Source organism: Odontesthes bonariensis, chromosome 2, assembly GCF_027942865.1.
Source record: "Odontesthes bonariensis isolate fOdoBon6 chromosome 2, fOdoBon6.hap1, whole genome shotgun sequence".
NCBI lineage: Eukaryota > Metazoa > Chordata > Actinopteri > Atheriniformes > Atherinopsidae > Odontesthes > Odontesthes bonariensis.
The window spans coordinates 22,696,867-22,715,303 of record NC_134507.1 but is presented as its reverse complement, the minus strand read 5'-3'; the positions used below and the strand labels follow the sequence as shown (position 1 = coordinate 22,715,303).

General features: G+C 40.8%; 1 protein-coding gene across 1 annotated transcript in view; it reads left to right on the top strand.

Moving 5' to 3' along the window:
• The window catches only part of desi2 (desumoylating isopeptidase 2), a 29,208-nt gene that overhangs the window by 6,197 nt on the left and 4,574 nt on the right, over positions 1–18,437 (top strand). The window contains exons 3-6 of the mRNA XM_075479782.1: positions 2,812–3,008; positions 14,335–14,407; positions 14,579–14,672; positions 17,005–17,146. Of these exons, the coding sequence (XP_075335897.1) occupies positions 2,961–3,008; positions 14,335–14,407; positions 14,579–14,672; positions 17,005–17,146 (357 nt within the window). The 5' untranslated portion in view covers positions 2,812–2,960. The remainder of the gene's footprint in view (positions 1–2,811; positions 3,009–14,334; positions 14,408–14,578; positions 14,673–17,004; positions 17,147–18,437) is intronic.

Here is an 18,437-nt window from a genome sequence, read left to right as displayed (position 1 = left end):
GACTCACCTCTTCGGGCCCCTCCCTCCCACCCCCAGACGTTGGGGATGTCTGGGCTCCATCCCTTGAAGGGGGGGGGCTCCCCTCCCGCCGGATGTCCGGCCGACCGTGGGACGGTCCCCGGCTCCTCCTGCCGCCGTGCCGACGGAGGTCTGGGCATCCATCCTCCTGCCGCCGCGCCAACGGAAGTCTGGGTGCCAACCAGACTGCTGCCACGTCATCGGGGGTCTGGGCGTCCACCAGACCACCGCCTGCTGCCACGTCATCGGGGGTCCGTGCGTCCGCCGGACCACCGCCTGTTCCTGCCACGCCGTCTGGGTGTCCGCCAGATGCCTCCTGCTGCCCGAAACTGGTACCACATGCCCGTTTCTGGTCCCCCGCCTGACCGGCTTCGAGCCCCTCCCTCCCTCCCTTGGGCCGTCTGGGATCCGCCCCTTGAGGGGGGGGGCTCTGTCACGCCCATGGACTTGTGTTTTTTAATATCATGTTTTAAGTTGCGTTTTTGTGTTCAGTTCATGTCTTGGTTTTTAGTTTTGCCGTGTTTTTTCCCCTCACTTCCCTCACCCAGGTAATTAGTTCATTCCCCTCACCTGTCCATTGTCTCCAGCTGCACTCACTCTCCAATCACTCCCAGCCCTCTATTTAGTCTCTTGTCTCCCCTGTCTGTTTGTTGGTTCCTTGTCTATCTACCTGACCTATTTGGCTTCCATGCATGATTCCTGTTTGTTCCATGTTCCTCGACCCTTCCCAAGTTAAGTATTTATTCCATGCCATGCTTAGTTCTATCCAGCGTTGCTGCGCTTTTTGTTTGCACTTTGTTTTTTGTTAATAAATCACCCTTTTACGTTTTGAAAAATCCGCATCTGTGTCCTCCCTCCACACCCATACTTGACAGAAACAGCATGAGAGTGCACGCGCAGCGCCTCGCTCTCCCCCCTGAAAGCCAAACACCTTCAACAAGCCTGTTGAACAGAACTTAGAAACCTAAAACAAATCACAGCAGTATTCAATAATAATAGGATGCACTCAACAAAAATTCACAATATTAAAGAAATCAACCTTATTTCAACAAACTATCAATGCGGCAATTATAACAATGAATCAAATCTGAGTGTCTCTGCACTCAATCTTTTATTTAGCCTAAGATTATATATGTAAGACGTTGTGTTAACTCTGTGTGCGAATGTGTATGGAACTTCGATTATATTCACCAAAACTACGTGTGTGTTCTTAATCCTAAATACTCCAAAGTCAAGGGATGAGATGAGTTGGAACCTTGATTTCTCACACGCAGTGACACACATAGACAAAGACCGGTCTCACACACACACCCCAAGTCAGTCGGTCAGAGTTTTGTCAGTCACCGTTCAAATCTTCAGTTTTAAATGATCAATTTCTTTCATTTAAAGGCTTTGAACCTTGATGCATTTGTAGACCGTTTCTCAAGGAGTCACAATCGCAGAATCTTGTTGTTGTAGTGTTTCAGCCAAGTGCACATGCAAATGCTTTATGGGATTTTGAGACCACTCACAGCATGTGAATTTCTTTTTTCTGTTTACTCTTTTTCATTTCTTTCTAGGGTAAGATGATGACGGTTTGATTTTGAGACCATTGTAAATCTTTTTCTATTTTTCCTTGTTACTACAGTGAGATAATGACCATGTAATTTAAATAGATAGTGTAATGTGATGCTGTGAAAAATTGTTGGAAAACTGTATATAGATTTTCATTTTGAGTAAACAACATTTTATAGACAGACATGTAGTGTGTGGACTTTGCTTAGTGTGATACAAAGTAATTAAAGGGAACTGTGAGAAACAGGGTGCTCTGGTCTTCCCATGTAGGAGGATGTGCAACCACTCAACATGTGAGGAACTAGATGTCCCAGTGAAACATTTGTTGCATCTTGCTCACAAGATTGTTTTACGTATGCTGATTGTAACTAAGCTGTGTGATAAAAAGAACTACACGGGGAAAGTCGGACGGAGTCGTTTGAGCACGGGTGAAGGTAAGTAAGTTCTGTCACTCCGTCCGGCTCCCCTTGCAAGTAAAAATACAATCTTGTGCACTGTGTGTTTTGTTGATCACTGGGGTTGTCTTGAGTGAACTGTGTTCCAGCTGGGTTAACTTTTAGACCCAACAAAAATAATTGTAAATATAGAATAAAACGTAAAAAATAAACTAATGTTTTGTCTTTATATATGGTTATAAATGTGCCCCCCTTAAAAACACACTGGCCCCACCTCGGCCCCCCTGGTGATTTTGGTCTAGAACCGCCACTGTGTGTATAGCTTCTTCAGAGGCTAAAAATGCAAGGTTTTAGAAGGCTGTCTAAACCGAAGCCTCGGAAACTCAATCCCCCACAATGCTCTGCGCTCTCCGGTTGATTAATCGAGTGCGGACTCGTCGTTCCACTCGCCCACTGACTCTCGTCATCAAATTTTCTCGGCAGCCGTTGCATCTTGCCTCCAATGCTACCGTTAGCCAGCTAATAATGAAGTAGCGAGCAAGTCCTTGTTTTTTAACAGAATAAATTGTTAGTTTATACACTTCAAGTATGTTGTTTCTACTAATAGCTTGTTTGGGAAAATGAATTTTAGTTTTTTCCGTGCCATTCCCTTCCCTGGAAGACAGAATTCCCTCTCCGCGACGTTGGTAACCGAGCGGTTTTAGCGAGTCGGTTCGTCTTGTCAGCGAGGAGGCTCATCTGTCCACCGCTGCTGCTGCTGCTCCGTCAGCGGGGGTTTGGACAAAGCCAGTCAGATGTTGGACGATAAAAGATATAATCGAAACTGTAATGTTTTTACTCGCAGTTTTGAAACCGAGTTGTCACGGTGATCATCATCCGTGAAAGTGACGGCAGTAAGCAGAGGAAGGTCTATTTTTGGAGGGCGAGAGTTTGGATCTCGCACCGAGGGAAGGAGGAGGAGAGACCCGCAGAGAAAAAGGGACGGAAATCCAGATGCCAGTGATGGCAAACGAGCCGATCATCCTAAACGTTTATGATATGGTAAGTCGGTATTAAAATCCTACTCGGTGCTATGTTATCTTGAAATTTTAAAAAATAAGTTTTTGCTACAAACTCTTTGTCCCAGACTTCAGTGCCAGGTTGTGTTATTTTTTTTTTTATTTTTTTTACACACAATTTAACCTTTTGTAATTCACCTGTTTCTTCTCAGTTATTTTGATTCTGTCGAACTTCTGTTTATTTGTGTGTTCCACAGTGGGCTTTTTAATCTGCCAATGTTGGATAAAGAAAGCTGACTCAAGTGATCTTTGTTTCCCAGGTGCTTAAAGGAGTGAATTTTTTTTGGTGAACCATGGTGTGACAGCTTGAAGATCCAAGCAGTAAAAAGTACAGGAGTCCATGTTAAATGACTGGAAAACCACAAGTGGATGTGAAGTAGCCAGAGAGGCATGGAACAGTTGTATATTTGTTGCAGGATTTTGGCAGAGGTTCAGTTTGAGTCACAGTGTTGTCACCGTGCAGGGATGAGTCAGCAAGTAGGGGTCTGCTAATTGATCTTTTGATGAATCATTGATTGATATGGACTCCCTGAGGTGGGCAGATTACATTTAAAAAGGAAATTGTTTTGATCGGGGCCATAAAACAAGGGGGGTAAGGGGAGTGTTATAGAATAGTGTGTGATCTATCTCTTGGATGCCTCCTGTACATCTTCACCAGGCGTTTGTTCTTCAAACATCTGATTTTTGTGTCCGTTTCTATCTCCTTTACTTTAAAAGTCGCATTCTGCTGTCATCCTTGTTGCCTGAGCATCCCAAATACTGTTTTGTTCCTTCATGGTTTTCAACTTCCAACGGATATGCTCCTGAAACAAAGTGATGAACCCGTCTTTAGAGACGTGAGTCTTTTCCTTTTCCCGCAGCTTTTCGCTCCTGTTAATTCCTCCTCCCTTTAAGCTGGCGGTCCATCAGAAGCCTAAGATCACATGGCTTTAAAGTGATTAATCTTCAGAACTATAGGGTCTTTAAATCATTCTTTGTTCAAAGCATGGCTTACATGAAATTGTTTAGGCTTTTGTTCCATCCTCCCTTCCAGTCATTTAGCTTCAACCTTCCTTACCATCTCTCATGTCATCTTCCTGTCTCGTCCTCACTGTCTTTTTTACTCCTGTCAAACCTTCCTGTCCTCCTTCCCTTTTGTCACTCCTCCCCCTCTTTCACTTCCTCTTGTTTCTCACTTGACTGACTGGCCACAATGGTTTCTTTTCTGTAAAGTCTGAAGAGCTTTCATCTCTGTCTCACTTCAGTTCACATCACCAGCTAAAGGAAGCTTGTCATACTTTCACATGTAAATTCTTGCTGGAGCTACTAGGAGTGTGTATCTCTCCCTTATTAAGCTGATGCACACCTATATTCAAGGGGTATGACAAAATGTAATGAAGATATGTTCTGACTCCGATTGATTTGGTTTGATTCGTTATAGTCTGATACAGTTCTTAACATTTGCTTAACATATATATTCATTTTAATTTCTATATGAAAACTAACTATTTCTATAAATGTAGGATCAGTTGGCAAACAAACATATCTAATTTAAGACCTGACAATCACAAATATTTTTGGTACACAGCTCTTGTTTTATTCTGTACTTTGATTTCTAACTTTGGCAGACATGAAACTGTTAAAATTGGCTTTGTTCTGAGACATTATGAATGCATATTAAATAGTCCATGTTCCTAGTTTGTACTTTTCCACTCTGCTCATATGGTCACACAATATATGACCTTAAATGGTCCAAGACTCTAAGATAGCATAGTGAGACTAAACAATTGGTCTGGGAAAGCAGATGCACGCTTAAAACAACATTCATTTAATTTATTTATTTATTTAAAACGGGGACAATGCACAAAAGCATTAATTGTGAGAGAAGAGATGCCTTGTGCCAGGTTGTAGCAACATTTGCTAATTTCCACCTGTAGTCCACACACACACACACACATACACACACGTTGTTTGTCTTATCCACAGAACATGACGAAGACGGTGTTTAACCTGCTCATGTAGTAGTTCTTTCCAAACATTAAACAATTTTCAAGAGATATGGTGGAAATTAAATGTAAGATGACTGAGTCAGAAAGACAGAATTAAGATGTGGAGAAGACTCGAACAGTTAGAAAAGTTCATTGTTACAAACCCCACCTCGAAGATATTGGGTAATCTCAAAAGTACTACCTTCCTTTTGAGGTGAAAATATTCCTCTAGAACTTTGTTTAGCCTCTGGTTCCCATGGTGGAAATGGTGGAAAGAACCTTACAAAAGCCCTGCTCCCTGGAAAAGGTTAATGTGGCCGAAATATGCTTAGATTTGAATATGCTTATTCCTTTTTTTTTTCTTTTTAACAGCTCAATTTGCTCACTAAAGTTTGCTCCGCTGTGCCTGTCTGTGTCACAGAAGCCCTTGAAAGGCAGTTACAGTTGTAATACTCCTGTGTGAGGATGCTCAGGATTAAAGAGGGGTGGCTGATATTACCTGGTGTGAAACAAAACTGTGTACACCACCTATGATCCACATTCATTAAAGTCTGGCAAATGAACCCCTGCTTATCTCATTACCGGAGAACCGAAGGAAAATTTAGTGATTTAGAAATAATCTCACTTATTTGTAACATATTAAAACGGACCAGAATACAGTCTACATAAATAACTAAAACGTACACTTATTCAAAAAGTAGACACTGAGCTGTCTGTCTGACAGCATCAATGTTATGTTTCCTGTCTGTCTGCTGATGAGCTGTGCTTTCATGTATCGAAAAGCCTCAATCAGCATAAAGGCAGATAACTGTGCAGCTATCTTTCTACTGCTGTTGCTGTGTAGTTACACCATTAATGACAGTGTCTGCAAACCAAGATGGCTGCATAAAGGCCAGAGGACAGCATTTCTCATTGTTTGTTTTTAGAATCTGACAATCGTAACGATGGAGAACATGAGCTCTGATGATTAAATAACCCATTGGCTAGATGCTTACTGACTGACTGATTGATATGCTGCCTGCTGGCTGTTCATTTTAAGAGACATGTATATATGAGTAGAAATAATCTGGAGACGAGGGGTTTTGGTACCGGAAGCTCTCTGGTTTCTGTATATAATTGAATATAATTGACCAATCACATTTAAGCATACTTTGGTTGCTGGCACATAAACACTCACGTGGAGCACAAAGGACACAGAGTCCTTAAAACCATCTGCCATTGTCTGATGGAAGAGTTGGGTTTTTAGTAGCTTTTTGAAAATGTATCTGTATTTAAACAGTGCACAGAACAGGAAGTCTTGGCCAAATTTTCTTTAAAAATCCCTCAGAACAGAACAAAAATATATAATGCATGTCACATTTTTAGTTTAGTGTTGGTGAAAGCTAAAAGCATCAGTTTCACTCTGCTGTGAAGGTACTTTCGGGTCACACTCCAGATCAGTTAAAGTGATGCTGGATTAACTGATTTGCATACTCAGTTGTTGAGTACGTTCACAGATAGACAGACGAGTTCATTTTCATTCTTATTTTTCTGGGAATAAAGAAATAGATTCACATTTTGAGAAATACATTCGATTTCTATATTTATTCCTTGTAAAATGTACGTTAAACATTATATTTTTAGACTTGTACACCTTAAACTGTGGATATATTAAACTGTATAATACAATATATTGGTAATTAAAGTTTGAGAGTGTTGTTTTTGTATTTCCTAATATTTATTTTGGTGAGTCAGATGGGTGTTTTCCTCTTACTTTAAGTTGTAATGTTACACAATACTAATCCTCTCCCAAGCTTCATGCTTTGCATGCACACACAAGTATCCTATTGTAGAACTGACCTTCTCATGCAGCTCCAAGTAACAAAGTGAAAATTGATTTGGAGCTGCACTGATTCCTGAATAAAATCATTTTATTTCAAGAAGTTTTAATGGTTTTAGCGTATCAAATGTATCAGTGTTTCTTTGTCTTCATGTGATGATAAACCAAATGTATTTGGTTTCAAACTTTTTTCTTAGCATCACAAGAACTAAGTTTGGGTCCCAATACATTTTTTTTTCCACAGTCTTCTGATATCTTGCAGACCAGGTGACGAATCGATAAACAGAAAACGTCCTCGGACTAAACAACTGTAGAAATCAGCTTGTCGAATTCAAAAACTTTATCAAAATAAACCACAAGACTTTTCACAGAGGGCTGAAGTTAAGCTCAGGGGCCAAGAGTGTCCACGTCATTTTCAGTCAAGTTTAGGAAGTTCAGTTTCCTCCAGGATGGTGATGCTGTGTGACAGACTGAAAAGGCCGGTGTAAGTGGCTGGTTGTTGGCTGGCTGTTTGTCTGAGAGGATGATCAGATTTTGGCTGCGGTCAGCACAGTGTTGCCAAACACTAGAGGATCCCTTTTGCGATATCAAGTACAGCTACAGTGATAGCGAGAGCCATCGCGTTGGTCTGCTTACCCTGCTGTGCTCCTTTGAGTAAGACTCCGAGCATCTGCTTAATAAGACTGATGAAAAGTCCAATTTTCATTTGAGGATCGATAGTATCATGTGATTTTCAGGAATGTACGCGCAGGACTAGCGCCCCTCCACCCTTTCATCCACAACACTCATTCTGTTAGGTCCTCCCGCCGTCTTGCTCCCACCTCCGCTAAGTGGATTTCCTGTCTAGCTTTGAGTGCTTTAGTACGCCGCTCTAATGAGAGTATTATCTGTACACCACCTGTCTGCCTGCCAGCCAGCACAGTGTGCTGCCCTATCAGTGGTGAAACGTGTCAGGATATGAGGCTTAACAGTGTAATGTAGCAGAGCAGGTTGTGTTACTCTGTGTTGGCTACAGAGCCTTACTGCGGATGCTGCTCTGCATCATTCAGACACACGCAGCTGTCACGATTCCGCTTTGCTTTTGTACTGTCTGCTCGACAACGTAAAGGGTTTGATGGTGTGATCATGCAGTGAATTAGTAGGAGCCTATTTACTTTAAAACAAAAAAATCTGATCCAAAAACAAACTGGTAACCTCAACACAACAAGTCAGTGTTGGGGTTCTAAGCTCTGATATTTAACATTGTGGACAGGCTATTGATAGAAATGTAATTTGGGTACAGTTTTCCATTTCTGTTAATTGTCAGTACCTGCTGCACACGTCCTACAACAGACCTTTAAGGAGTTTTTCCATTCATTAGAATGGTAGGTACGGCTTGGTTTGGGTGGTTGGTACTTCGTGGTAGCTGTTTCCTTCCCTCTGCCTGCGTTATCACTGTGTTCAGTCATCCTGTTGTGCTACATTTTCAAATCAGTGGTGCGCACTGTAAAACTAAAAGCAGAGAAAAGTTTCCACACATAATTACAGCAAGCATTTAAAGCAATTTCCCATCTGTTCTTTCCCTTCCTCATCCGTCTGTCTCTCTTTCATTCATTCATAAATATACTCAGCCTGCTCTCTGTGCTCTGCAGAAGGCTTTCAGGTAATGAGGACTAAGATAAGAGTCTTATTTCACTGTGAGGCAGGAGGAGGACTTGCACAGTCTTCCTCTGCTACTCACATCATCAGGGATGATAATCATTTAGCTTTTTCTTGTAGATTAGTTTACTAAACATTTTCCAACATATACGCTGACTTGTTCTACACAGAAGTCTTCTCTTATGCTGCAGCAGCAACTTTGTCAATTACATTTTCAGGTGTTAAAAGTTAATATTTCACATTTCTCTTTGTGTAAACTCCTGTGGGGCTTTTAGGGGTATCTTATAGTTGTAAGTTTGTTATGTCTTCACACAGTGAGTCTCTGAAAATACAGTTTAAAGCCAGCCGTCCGTAGCAGTCAGTGCTTTTTTATAATTTGTGAGAACCAGCGTTTGTAGACACAGATTGTTATTATTCCTGCTCTCAGAGAAATAAGTGGGTTTTTAAATTTTGAGACGGATATATCAAAGAGCTTTTGTCTGCGGTCATCATTTTTCTCCTTCCTCACTGAAGATGAAAAGGATTAACTAAGTTAAGCACTCATGTCAGTGGAATCACTATTAATTCCAAGATTGATTTTCATATGAAAACTATTTACAAAATTTGATTAGCTTTTTTTTTTTTTTTTTAAATGTCATTTTCAGTTCTGAAAACATTACAGATATATGGTGCAGAGTAATGCTCGTCCTGTCTTTAGCAAGGCACAAAGCCAGCGCCATGATACCAAACTATGAAGCTGCTTCAGGTTTATGCGTAAAATCCTATTAATCATGTGCTGAAAAGCCAAACCAATTGAAACACAAGAACAAATGTTTTGAAACGCTGAAAATAAGGTGACAAAGAAGCTGTAATAACATAGATTTTTAAAGTTAATGACAGAAAAGTGAAATACAGTGAATGGACCGTGTGTCAGTGCAGTGTCTTTTATGAAAGACCGATGTGCAATAAGTTAAAATTTCAGTGTGACTGAATATTTTGCAGTATTTATTCAGGAGGGGTGCAAAAGTTGCATTCAACCCTGATTATTTGGTGTGAAACATTTGGTACATGACAAAACTTGTTAGCTTGACGCATCGTGTGAATCAAGCGGTTGCACACTTTTTCCGCAGGTGTTTTCAGTTTGCAAAGAAGCTGATGTGAAACGACAAAAAAACCCTTTTTTTTTGTGAGACTGAAAACTTGGTATATCGTAAGAAGGACGATGACACTAAGTGCAACGGACACTAGTTCAGTTGATAATAAATGATGGACAGAAATGACATCACCTGCAATTTGCATATATCTCTCAAAGTGCCACTGTTGAAAAGACTGATTACAGCTTTAATGGTTGCAGCAGGTAATCATCCCAGTGGTCAAAGTGTCATTCAGTCATCTCCCTTTACTGGAGTGCCTTGGTTATGCCTCACTTCATAAGGGTGTAAAGTTTGACCCACTAGTTTATTCCTTTATATTGTGTGCAACAACTAGTTATGGTTAGGTTCAGTGGTCTGAACACTGAGGAGGAAACATTTCCTCTATGAATTACTATCTGAAATGCAAACAGCAGAGTCGGTGTCAGTGTGCAGTTTGTCTGGAGGCTGTTAAAGGGCAGACAAAATCATTTACAATGCAGATGTGGCGAAGACATCAGCTCTGCCACCGCTGGGTCTGTGCAGTTACCTGCATTTGCATCATGATGAATAGTAGATATGAAAATCCTTTTTACGCTGGTCTGAAATCCTCCCAACGCCAGCTAACAGCTGGTTGTTGAATGATGTGTGAACATGTTTAACTGGCATTCAGTCCTACCACAAAATGACCCTGCTGTGACGTGGGTTTTAATTGGCTCCAGCTTGGCTCGGCATCAATGGGAACACAACAGCTGGGTCTACAGTGGTCGGAGCAATAAAAATGGCCACACACATTTTCCTTCCAGAGACACTTGTCTTCCAACTGTAACGACTCACGTGTTGACTCTGACACTGACAGCAACAACTCATGGACGACTGTTTGTCCTCAGGACAGCTGGAAGCTGATTCTCTGTCCCGCCGCGTGGTGCTGACTTCTGCGGTCAGGTCAGGTGCTGTAGACTTGCCTGATTATTACAGAGAGTTGGGATTATCATGCACACACCCCTCAGGAGACGGTGTTACGTCCGCCTTTATGTTGTCTTAGTGACACACATGTCTTCTGGAAGACAGAGGTATGCTGGACTGGTAAGTTTTAGCTCTCAGAGCACTGATGATAAACCTGCTGCTACATGCAATGGGAAAGGCTTTAATTTACTTATTTTAGCTGGTGTAAAAATGAACTCTGCCTAGCAACAGGCTGCCCAATCACCTTGTTTCCTCAGTATGTTAGACTGATCCACAACTGAAAAGGTGGATGGGATATCTGTGCTGCAGTTATTGATCATACCTTACGTGCTGTTTGTGAGTGTATGTGGGCTAACTGTCTGTGTATGAAAGATATCTCGTGTGAGCATATAGGGCCAATAAACCTAATATGGCTCAGTTGTAGTCGTGGCTATCAATTCCTTTATGTTAGTTTGTATACGTATTATATGTCTTGGGTCTAACTAATGTCGTTCCTCAGATATCCTGTTTATAGATGATGCCTTTGTGAGTCTTGTCTGCTGAGGACATGAGAATTAAAAATGCCAAAGCACAATTAAATGGTGACTTATTCTGTAAGAAGGCCTGCATTGCCGCAGGATTTCTAATGTTAACATTAACTGCTCAGCTGTCATCTGTGGTGTAATTTTTTATCGTGTGTGGAAGAGTGCTTTAGTGCTGAAACAGCTGATGGATGTGTTGAAGTTAACAAGTTTATGGTCATTCACAAGTTGAAGTTATTCATTGAGGAAATGCCTTGAATATTTTCTGGTTCAAACTTATGAAATGTACTTCCTGTTATGTTTGATTTTACGTTTGTATGTTGCACTGCACACTGGTGATGCAACTGAACTCGGCGAGACTTTTAAGTTTAAGTAAGTGTGGGAAATTGATCATTTGTATGAGGCACAGGTATGCAGGTTTTTTGCAAATCGTTCATCAGTTACAAATGGCTCTCAACGTTTCTGTGTCTGTGTTCGTTGTTGTCGGGCACTTAGATTTTTATCAAAAGTCAAATGGTCAGGGGGTTAGGGTTAAGGGTTGTTTTTCAGCCAAACAGTTGGTTAACAAGTCAGTTCATCAAGATTCAGTGGCACAGTCAGTTGTTCAGTCAGGTCACAACTCTTTAAGTTTCAGTCAATCAGACGATTAACTTAAAGGTCAGTGAACCAGCAAGAGAGTTAGTCATTCGGTCCTCTGGGGACGGAGGAAAGAGAATCTTTATACAGAATAAAATAAAAAGCCTCAAGGATGATCAATTTGGGTCAGCCCTCATCTGCACAATGAATAGAGCTATGAAGAACTAAAATACACATGAATCATCCTCCTCCATTAATGTCAGAAAATATATTTTGTGGGAGCTACAAATATTACCAAGTGTGTTAAAGGGACATTTAAAAACCTGTTATCTTTTACTGGTTTCGTGGTTGTTTGGGTTTTAAATCAACCTGTTTGCAAAGTGAGAACTAAAAAAGTAGGTCCAGCTGAAATTCAAACCCAACACAAGGTGACAACATTAAAGGTTCATTGGCAAGTATGTTACTCCAGTTTAATGAAAAGAGGACTGAAATCATCGGATTTGGGCCATCTCACTCCCATCAACAGTCTCAACAATAAATGTTGCCCTCCGCTGAGCAATGTCTATGATGCAGTAAAACGTTGTGGTAATCTCCTGGACTCTTCTTTCACTTTTAACTAACAAGTCTGTGGTGTAGTGAAAGGAAGTTTTTTTCATCTTAGATCAAAACCTTTCTTTTTTTTCTCAGAAATAGCTGGAATCCTTTATCCATGCTTTCATCTTCTCTCTGTTTGACTGCTAACTAACTCAGTCCCACCTTTCAAAACAACAGCCTGCAATTGTGAAAACGCAATCTGTCCACAGCCTGATATCTTACCCAGTCCTGGTTCAAATTTGATAACAACAGCTCAAGAAATATTTAGGATATTTTAACAGTATATCCAAAAACCCTTTTGTAGTCACAGCATTGTGAAATGCTTTGCATCAGTTAAGTTGCAGCAAACGTGGCTTTCCAGCAATATGTTGCATGTACAACATGCATGCACAAAGTAGAATGCATAAATGCTATTGTTTGGGGCCATAAGTCACCCACTTAGCTAAAAAAGCACTGTCAAGTACCAGTCTTCAGTTTGTGAATCACAGATTCGTTCACTGTGCAAGCCAGAGATTTTCCTGTATTCTCTGCACCCAGTCGAGCAGCTTGTCAGTGAGCTGGTATGTGTTGAAGTTAACAAATTTATGGTCATTCACAAGTTGAAGTTATTCATTGAGGAAATGCCTTGAATATTTTCTGGTTCAAACTTATGAAATGTACTTCCTGTTATGTTTGATTTTACGTTTGTATGTTGCACTGTACAGTCGACAAAATACTTGACAACATCATTTTGATCTGTGAGAAATTGTGATGGAAGAATTTAAAGCACTGAGCAAAAGTCACAAACCACCCTGCGTTTCTTTATAATTTGCTTTTAAACGGCCACTTCCTTGTAAAGATACTTTTAAAGTGGTCTTAAGCAATAGTTCTCCAGGCTTTCTGAAGGTCTTTCAAAATTGCTTTTTTTTATTTTTTTTTTATTTTTTTTTTTGAAGGTCTTTCAAAATTGCTTTGGAGCTCACCGTTTTCAAAGGAATGCGTTTTTGCTAATGTTAAGCCAATCAACACAAATCATTGAAGCATAAAAACGGCACCAAACTCAATTGATAAACCAGTGTTTTGTCTATACATAACAGACAACTCAGCAAACTACCAATGTTAAATTGTATCTTTGTCTCCTTGTTACTAGCTGCCTGTTACAAAGATGCATCATTTGTTCCCATTTATTTAGTTAGTTGCATCCAGGGCTCTAAATTAACTTTTTTCATCACCAGCCAAAATGGCTAGTAGATGTTAAACTTACCAGCCAAACGCACACTCACTAATGGGTTAAAGTGTCTAGTAAGTTGGTCTTTTCTACCAGCCAAATTGAAATTTCACCAGCATTTGGCCGGTTGGCTGGTGTTAAATTAGAGCCCTGGAACTTGCATCTATGAAAAATTCCAAAGATAACTCAGCAAGATGATTCCCAAAGAGCTATCAGCTGAAAACATGGCTTATCTCAGCATGGTGTGCAGTGTGTCCTTAAAAGGCTGAGCTATGCCAAATGACACAACAACTGGCCTGAAAATCACTGGCAACGAGTTATAAGGAGGGATGAATCCTCCCCAGAGCCCGGACCTCAGCATTGTTGAAGCAGTGTGGGATCATGTTGACAGAGAACGGAACAAAAGGCAGCCCACATCCAAAGAAGAGCTTTGGGATGTCCTTCAAGAAGCCTGGAGAACTATTCCTGAAGACTCCTTAAAGAAAGCCAGCTTGTCTATAAGGATTCAGGCTGTGTTGAAGAGTAAAGGTGCCTCAGCAAATGTTGACTTTGAAGCTCTTTAGGAGTGTACAAACTCAGTTTTTGTCTTATATACTGTATTTACATTTGTGTTCGCACCTGTTTCAATACAGTTTTGCACCTATTTTCCTGTCAATGTCAAAAGAAAAAGGTGGCTCAAAACCTTTGCAGAGTACTGTATGATATTGAAAGACGAATCCAGATCACTTCACTCACCAAGTCTGTATCATCTACATCTAGATTCTCAGACTGTACACGTTATTGTGCATAATGTAGCAGGCTTGGGTAACCACATGTGTTCTTTTAAAAAGCACAATGATAATTCACGGCTGACAACATCGTGCTGAATGCGTCCAGAGACTTATTTGTTTGTATTTCTTTCTGTTTCTTTAGTATTGGATCAATGAGTTCACCAGCTCTTTGGGCATCGGAGTCTTTCACTCAGGGATCGAGATCTATGGAAGAGGTAAGGTTACGCAGAAATATAACACCACCCGCATCGGGTCATCCACCTCAGTGCTGTAACATATGAGATGCTCCTTCATAGCTCAGAACACATTTTGCACGTCACGTTGAAATATATTTCTAAAAATGCATTTTCATCTGCTTTATTTTGTGTGTTTTAATGTGTGTTTAGAGTTTGCCTATGGAGGACACCCGTACCCATTCTCAGGGATCTTTGAGATCACACCAGGTGATGCAACTGAACTCGGCGAGACTTTTAAGTTTAAGTAAGTGTGGGAAATTGATCATTTGTATGAGGCACAGGTATGCAGGTTTTTTGCAAATCGTTCATCAGTTACAAATGGCTCTCAACGTTTCTGTGTCTGTGTTCGTTGTCGTCGGGCATTTAGATTTTTATCAAAAGTCAAATGGTCAGGGGGTTAGGGTTAAGGGTTGTTTTTCAGCCAAACAGTTGGTTAACAAGTCAGTTCATCAAGATTCAGTGGCACAGTCAGTTGTTCAGTCAGGTCACAACTCTTTAAGTTTCAGTCTATCAGACGATTAACTTAAAGGTCAGTGAACCAGCAAGAGAGTTAGTCATTCGGTCCTCTGGGGACGGAGGAAAGAGAATCTTTATACAGAATAAAATAAAAAGCCTCAAGGATGATCAATTTGGGTCAGCCCTCATCTGCACAATGAATAGAGCTATGAAGAACTAAAATACACATGAATCATCCTCCTCCATTAATGTCAGAAAATATATTTTGTGGGAGCTACAAATATTACCAAGTGTGTTAAAGGGACATTTAAAAACCTGTTATCTTTTACTGGTTTCGTGGTTGTTTGGGTTTTAAATCAACCTGTTTGCAAAGTGAGAACTAAAAAAGTAGGTCCAGCTGAAATTCAAACCCAACACAAGGTGACAACATTAAAGGTTCATTGGCAAGTATGTTACTCCAGTTTAATGAAAAGAGGACTGAAATCATCGGATTTGGGCCATCTCACTCCCATCAACAGTCTCAACAATAAATGTTGCCCTCCGCTGAGCAATGTCTATGATGCAGTAAAACGTTGTGGTAATCTCCTGGACTCTTCTTTCACTTTTAACTAACAAGTCTGTGGTGTAGTGAAAGGAAGTGTTTTTCATCTTGGATCAAAACCTTTCTTTTTTTTCTCAGAAATAGCTGGAATCCTTTATCCATGCTTTCATCTTCTCTCTGTTTGACTGCTAACTAACTCAGTCCCACCTTTCAAAACAACAGCCTGCAATTGTGAAAACGCAATCTGTCCAAAGCCTGATATCTTACCCAGTCCTGGTTCAAATTTGATAACAACAGCTCAAGAAATATTTAGGATATTTTAACAGTATATCCAAAAACCCTTTTGTAGTCACAGCATTGTGAAATGCTTTGCATCAGTTAAGTTGCAGCAAACGTGGCTTTCCAGCAATATGTTGCATGTACAACATGCATGCACAAAGTAGAATGCATAAATGCTATTGTTTGGGGCCATAAGTCACCCACCTAGCTAAAAAAGCACTGTCAAGTACCAGTCTTCAGTTTGTGAATCACAGATTCGTTCACTGTGCAAGCCAGAGATTTTCCTGTATTCTCTGCACCCAGTCGAGCAGCTTGTCAGTGAGCTGGTATGTTCCTGCAGGAAGGGCTGCTGATTACTGCAGCTGCATGAAAAAAGAGATTGAAAATGATCCATGGGGAAAATGTATAGCATGTAACGCACATTTTCTTCGTGGTTTGTGGCCGCCAACTATGACAGTGTAATAAACACAGTATGAAGCAGAAAAAAGTGTATTTTCTCCTGACTTTTCTTGCACAACAAGGGAGAAGATGAGAGATGTGTAAGATGTCTACCAATGTGTGGTATAGGAAAGATAAATGTATCGGTAAATGTGGTGTTTCATAATACTGCAGCGTAGGTCGCTTTTTTTTTTTGTCTGATCTTATACTGCAGTTGGATTGTAGAGCAGTAGAGCATCCAGTGCCTCTGTCTACCCAGAGCTACTCTGCTGCTGTGTATTACTTCCGCTCTAGTTGATCTGCCCTGTGACTTTGGAGAGATTCTCTCTGCCTGTCACACCAACACACAGACACACACGCACTCGCTGTCTCCATGCAGGCTAGTAGACCATAAGTATGGATCATCTGGGACAAAAACCTGCATATCGTCCACTGTGATGAGCCAAGTGAATCAGCCCTCCCTCAGACTGAAGTCATCTTATTCAATTTTTTATCTTATGATAATGTGTAAAACTGGAGAGAGAAGCAGGAAATGAGCACTCTTAGAGATTGGTTCATCCTCTACTCACTTAGCTATTTACTTCACAGAAATCCTGTCATGCTTGCATTCTTTAGCTTCAGTAGGAATTGTGGTCATTTGAAATTTGATGTGGGGAAATGTGCCAACAGCCAAATACATCTCTCAAACCTCCCAGTTAAATGGGAAAAATCATGATCAGGATAAGTGCTTGTATACTGGTACAAGGACGGTGGTCTGGTTAAATGGCCCAGTCGAGCTCTCAGTGTAGTTTGAATGAACTGTGCGTTAAAATGTACTCGGTGAGTGATAACATGGACGTTCTTTCTCCGCTCATCTCTGCAGAGAAGCCATAGTCCTGGGCAGCACAGACTTCACAGAGGAGGACGTGGAGCGGATCGTAGAGGAGATGGGGAAGGAGTACAAAGGCAACGCCTACCACCTCATGCACAAGAACTGCAACCACTTTTCCTCAGCACTGTCGGAGGTTGGTGGTCAGAAGCGCACAACGTCTTGGGACATTACATTTTGTTCCATTACACAAACGTCAAATGCAAATATGCATGTGAGCCCATAAAGGAGTCCACACACACACACACACACACACACACCCTTCACCTGAATTTCTCTTTTATTCTTTTTTTAAGAACAGATCTTAAAAAAGCCTAGCATGCTTGGTTAAACAACCACGCAGTCTTTTTTTTTGCACACTGAATGTGTGCATTTCGAGGTTAACACTTGGTTTTAGAACTAGGTTATGGTTAGATTTAATGTAAGGGTAAGTCTTAGACATTGAGATGATTACGGTTTGGGTAAGGGGGCTAGGGAATACACTGTCAGTGAAGAGTCCCCATGGTCTTTTAAACCAGGCGTGTGTGCATGTGTGTGGGTGTGTCCAATCAGCTTATGCTGGAGTGACTAATGAGCAGGGAGTCTTACAGTTAGCATCTAGTGCTCAGATGGGGATTAGGACACTGATACAAGCCCAGACTTGCAGAGCCAGCTGGCAAACACACTCAAACATACACTGATACAGCACATATGTCCTGTAAATACCACACAGATCTTCTCCAGGAACATTACAGTTTTAAATTACAATTTTATATATATTTATATATATATATATGTGTGTGTGTGTGTGTGTGTGTGTGTTGTTACAAAACGGTATCATATTCATACAATAAACCCGTATTAACTACATATATGACCAGAGGAACATGCACTCATACCATTGAGGGGCAGTGTAGCATCCAGTGTTACCTTCAGGATTGAACCTTAATTTTATACTGTAACCTGTCCTGGGAGGTTGTCTTTCAGACAGAGGGGAGGAGAAAATAAATCGGATACTAAGAGGGTTGTTGTTGCTTTGAAAGATCAGGCATAATTCTCCAGAGAGAACGTTTGACGGCCCTCACTCAGTCATCTTTTCGAAAACCGAACAAGTTTCTGTGCTCTGTTGTTTGTTGAGAGGAAACAAGAACAATTTAATGTCAGGCTTTTCTTTTAAAGTTGGTAGACGTGCTGCATTAGAGAATGTTTTAGCACGTTTTTTATGCCGCGCTTTTACTGTTTTGACTCACTCACACGGCGCTCGTGTTGTTTATCTTTACTGTTATTTGCACATGCTTAATGTGGTAGTGAGCTACTGTTTCCTCACAGAAACCAATCGGCAGTGCTTTACATAAAACATGAAATGCAATAAGCGAGGACAAGAAAGGAAGAAAGGCTGTAATATTTGAAAATATAGCATATGTATGGGCTAAAATTGAGTAATTGCT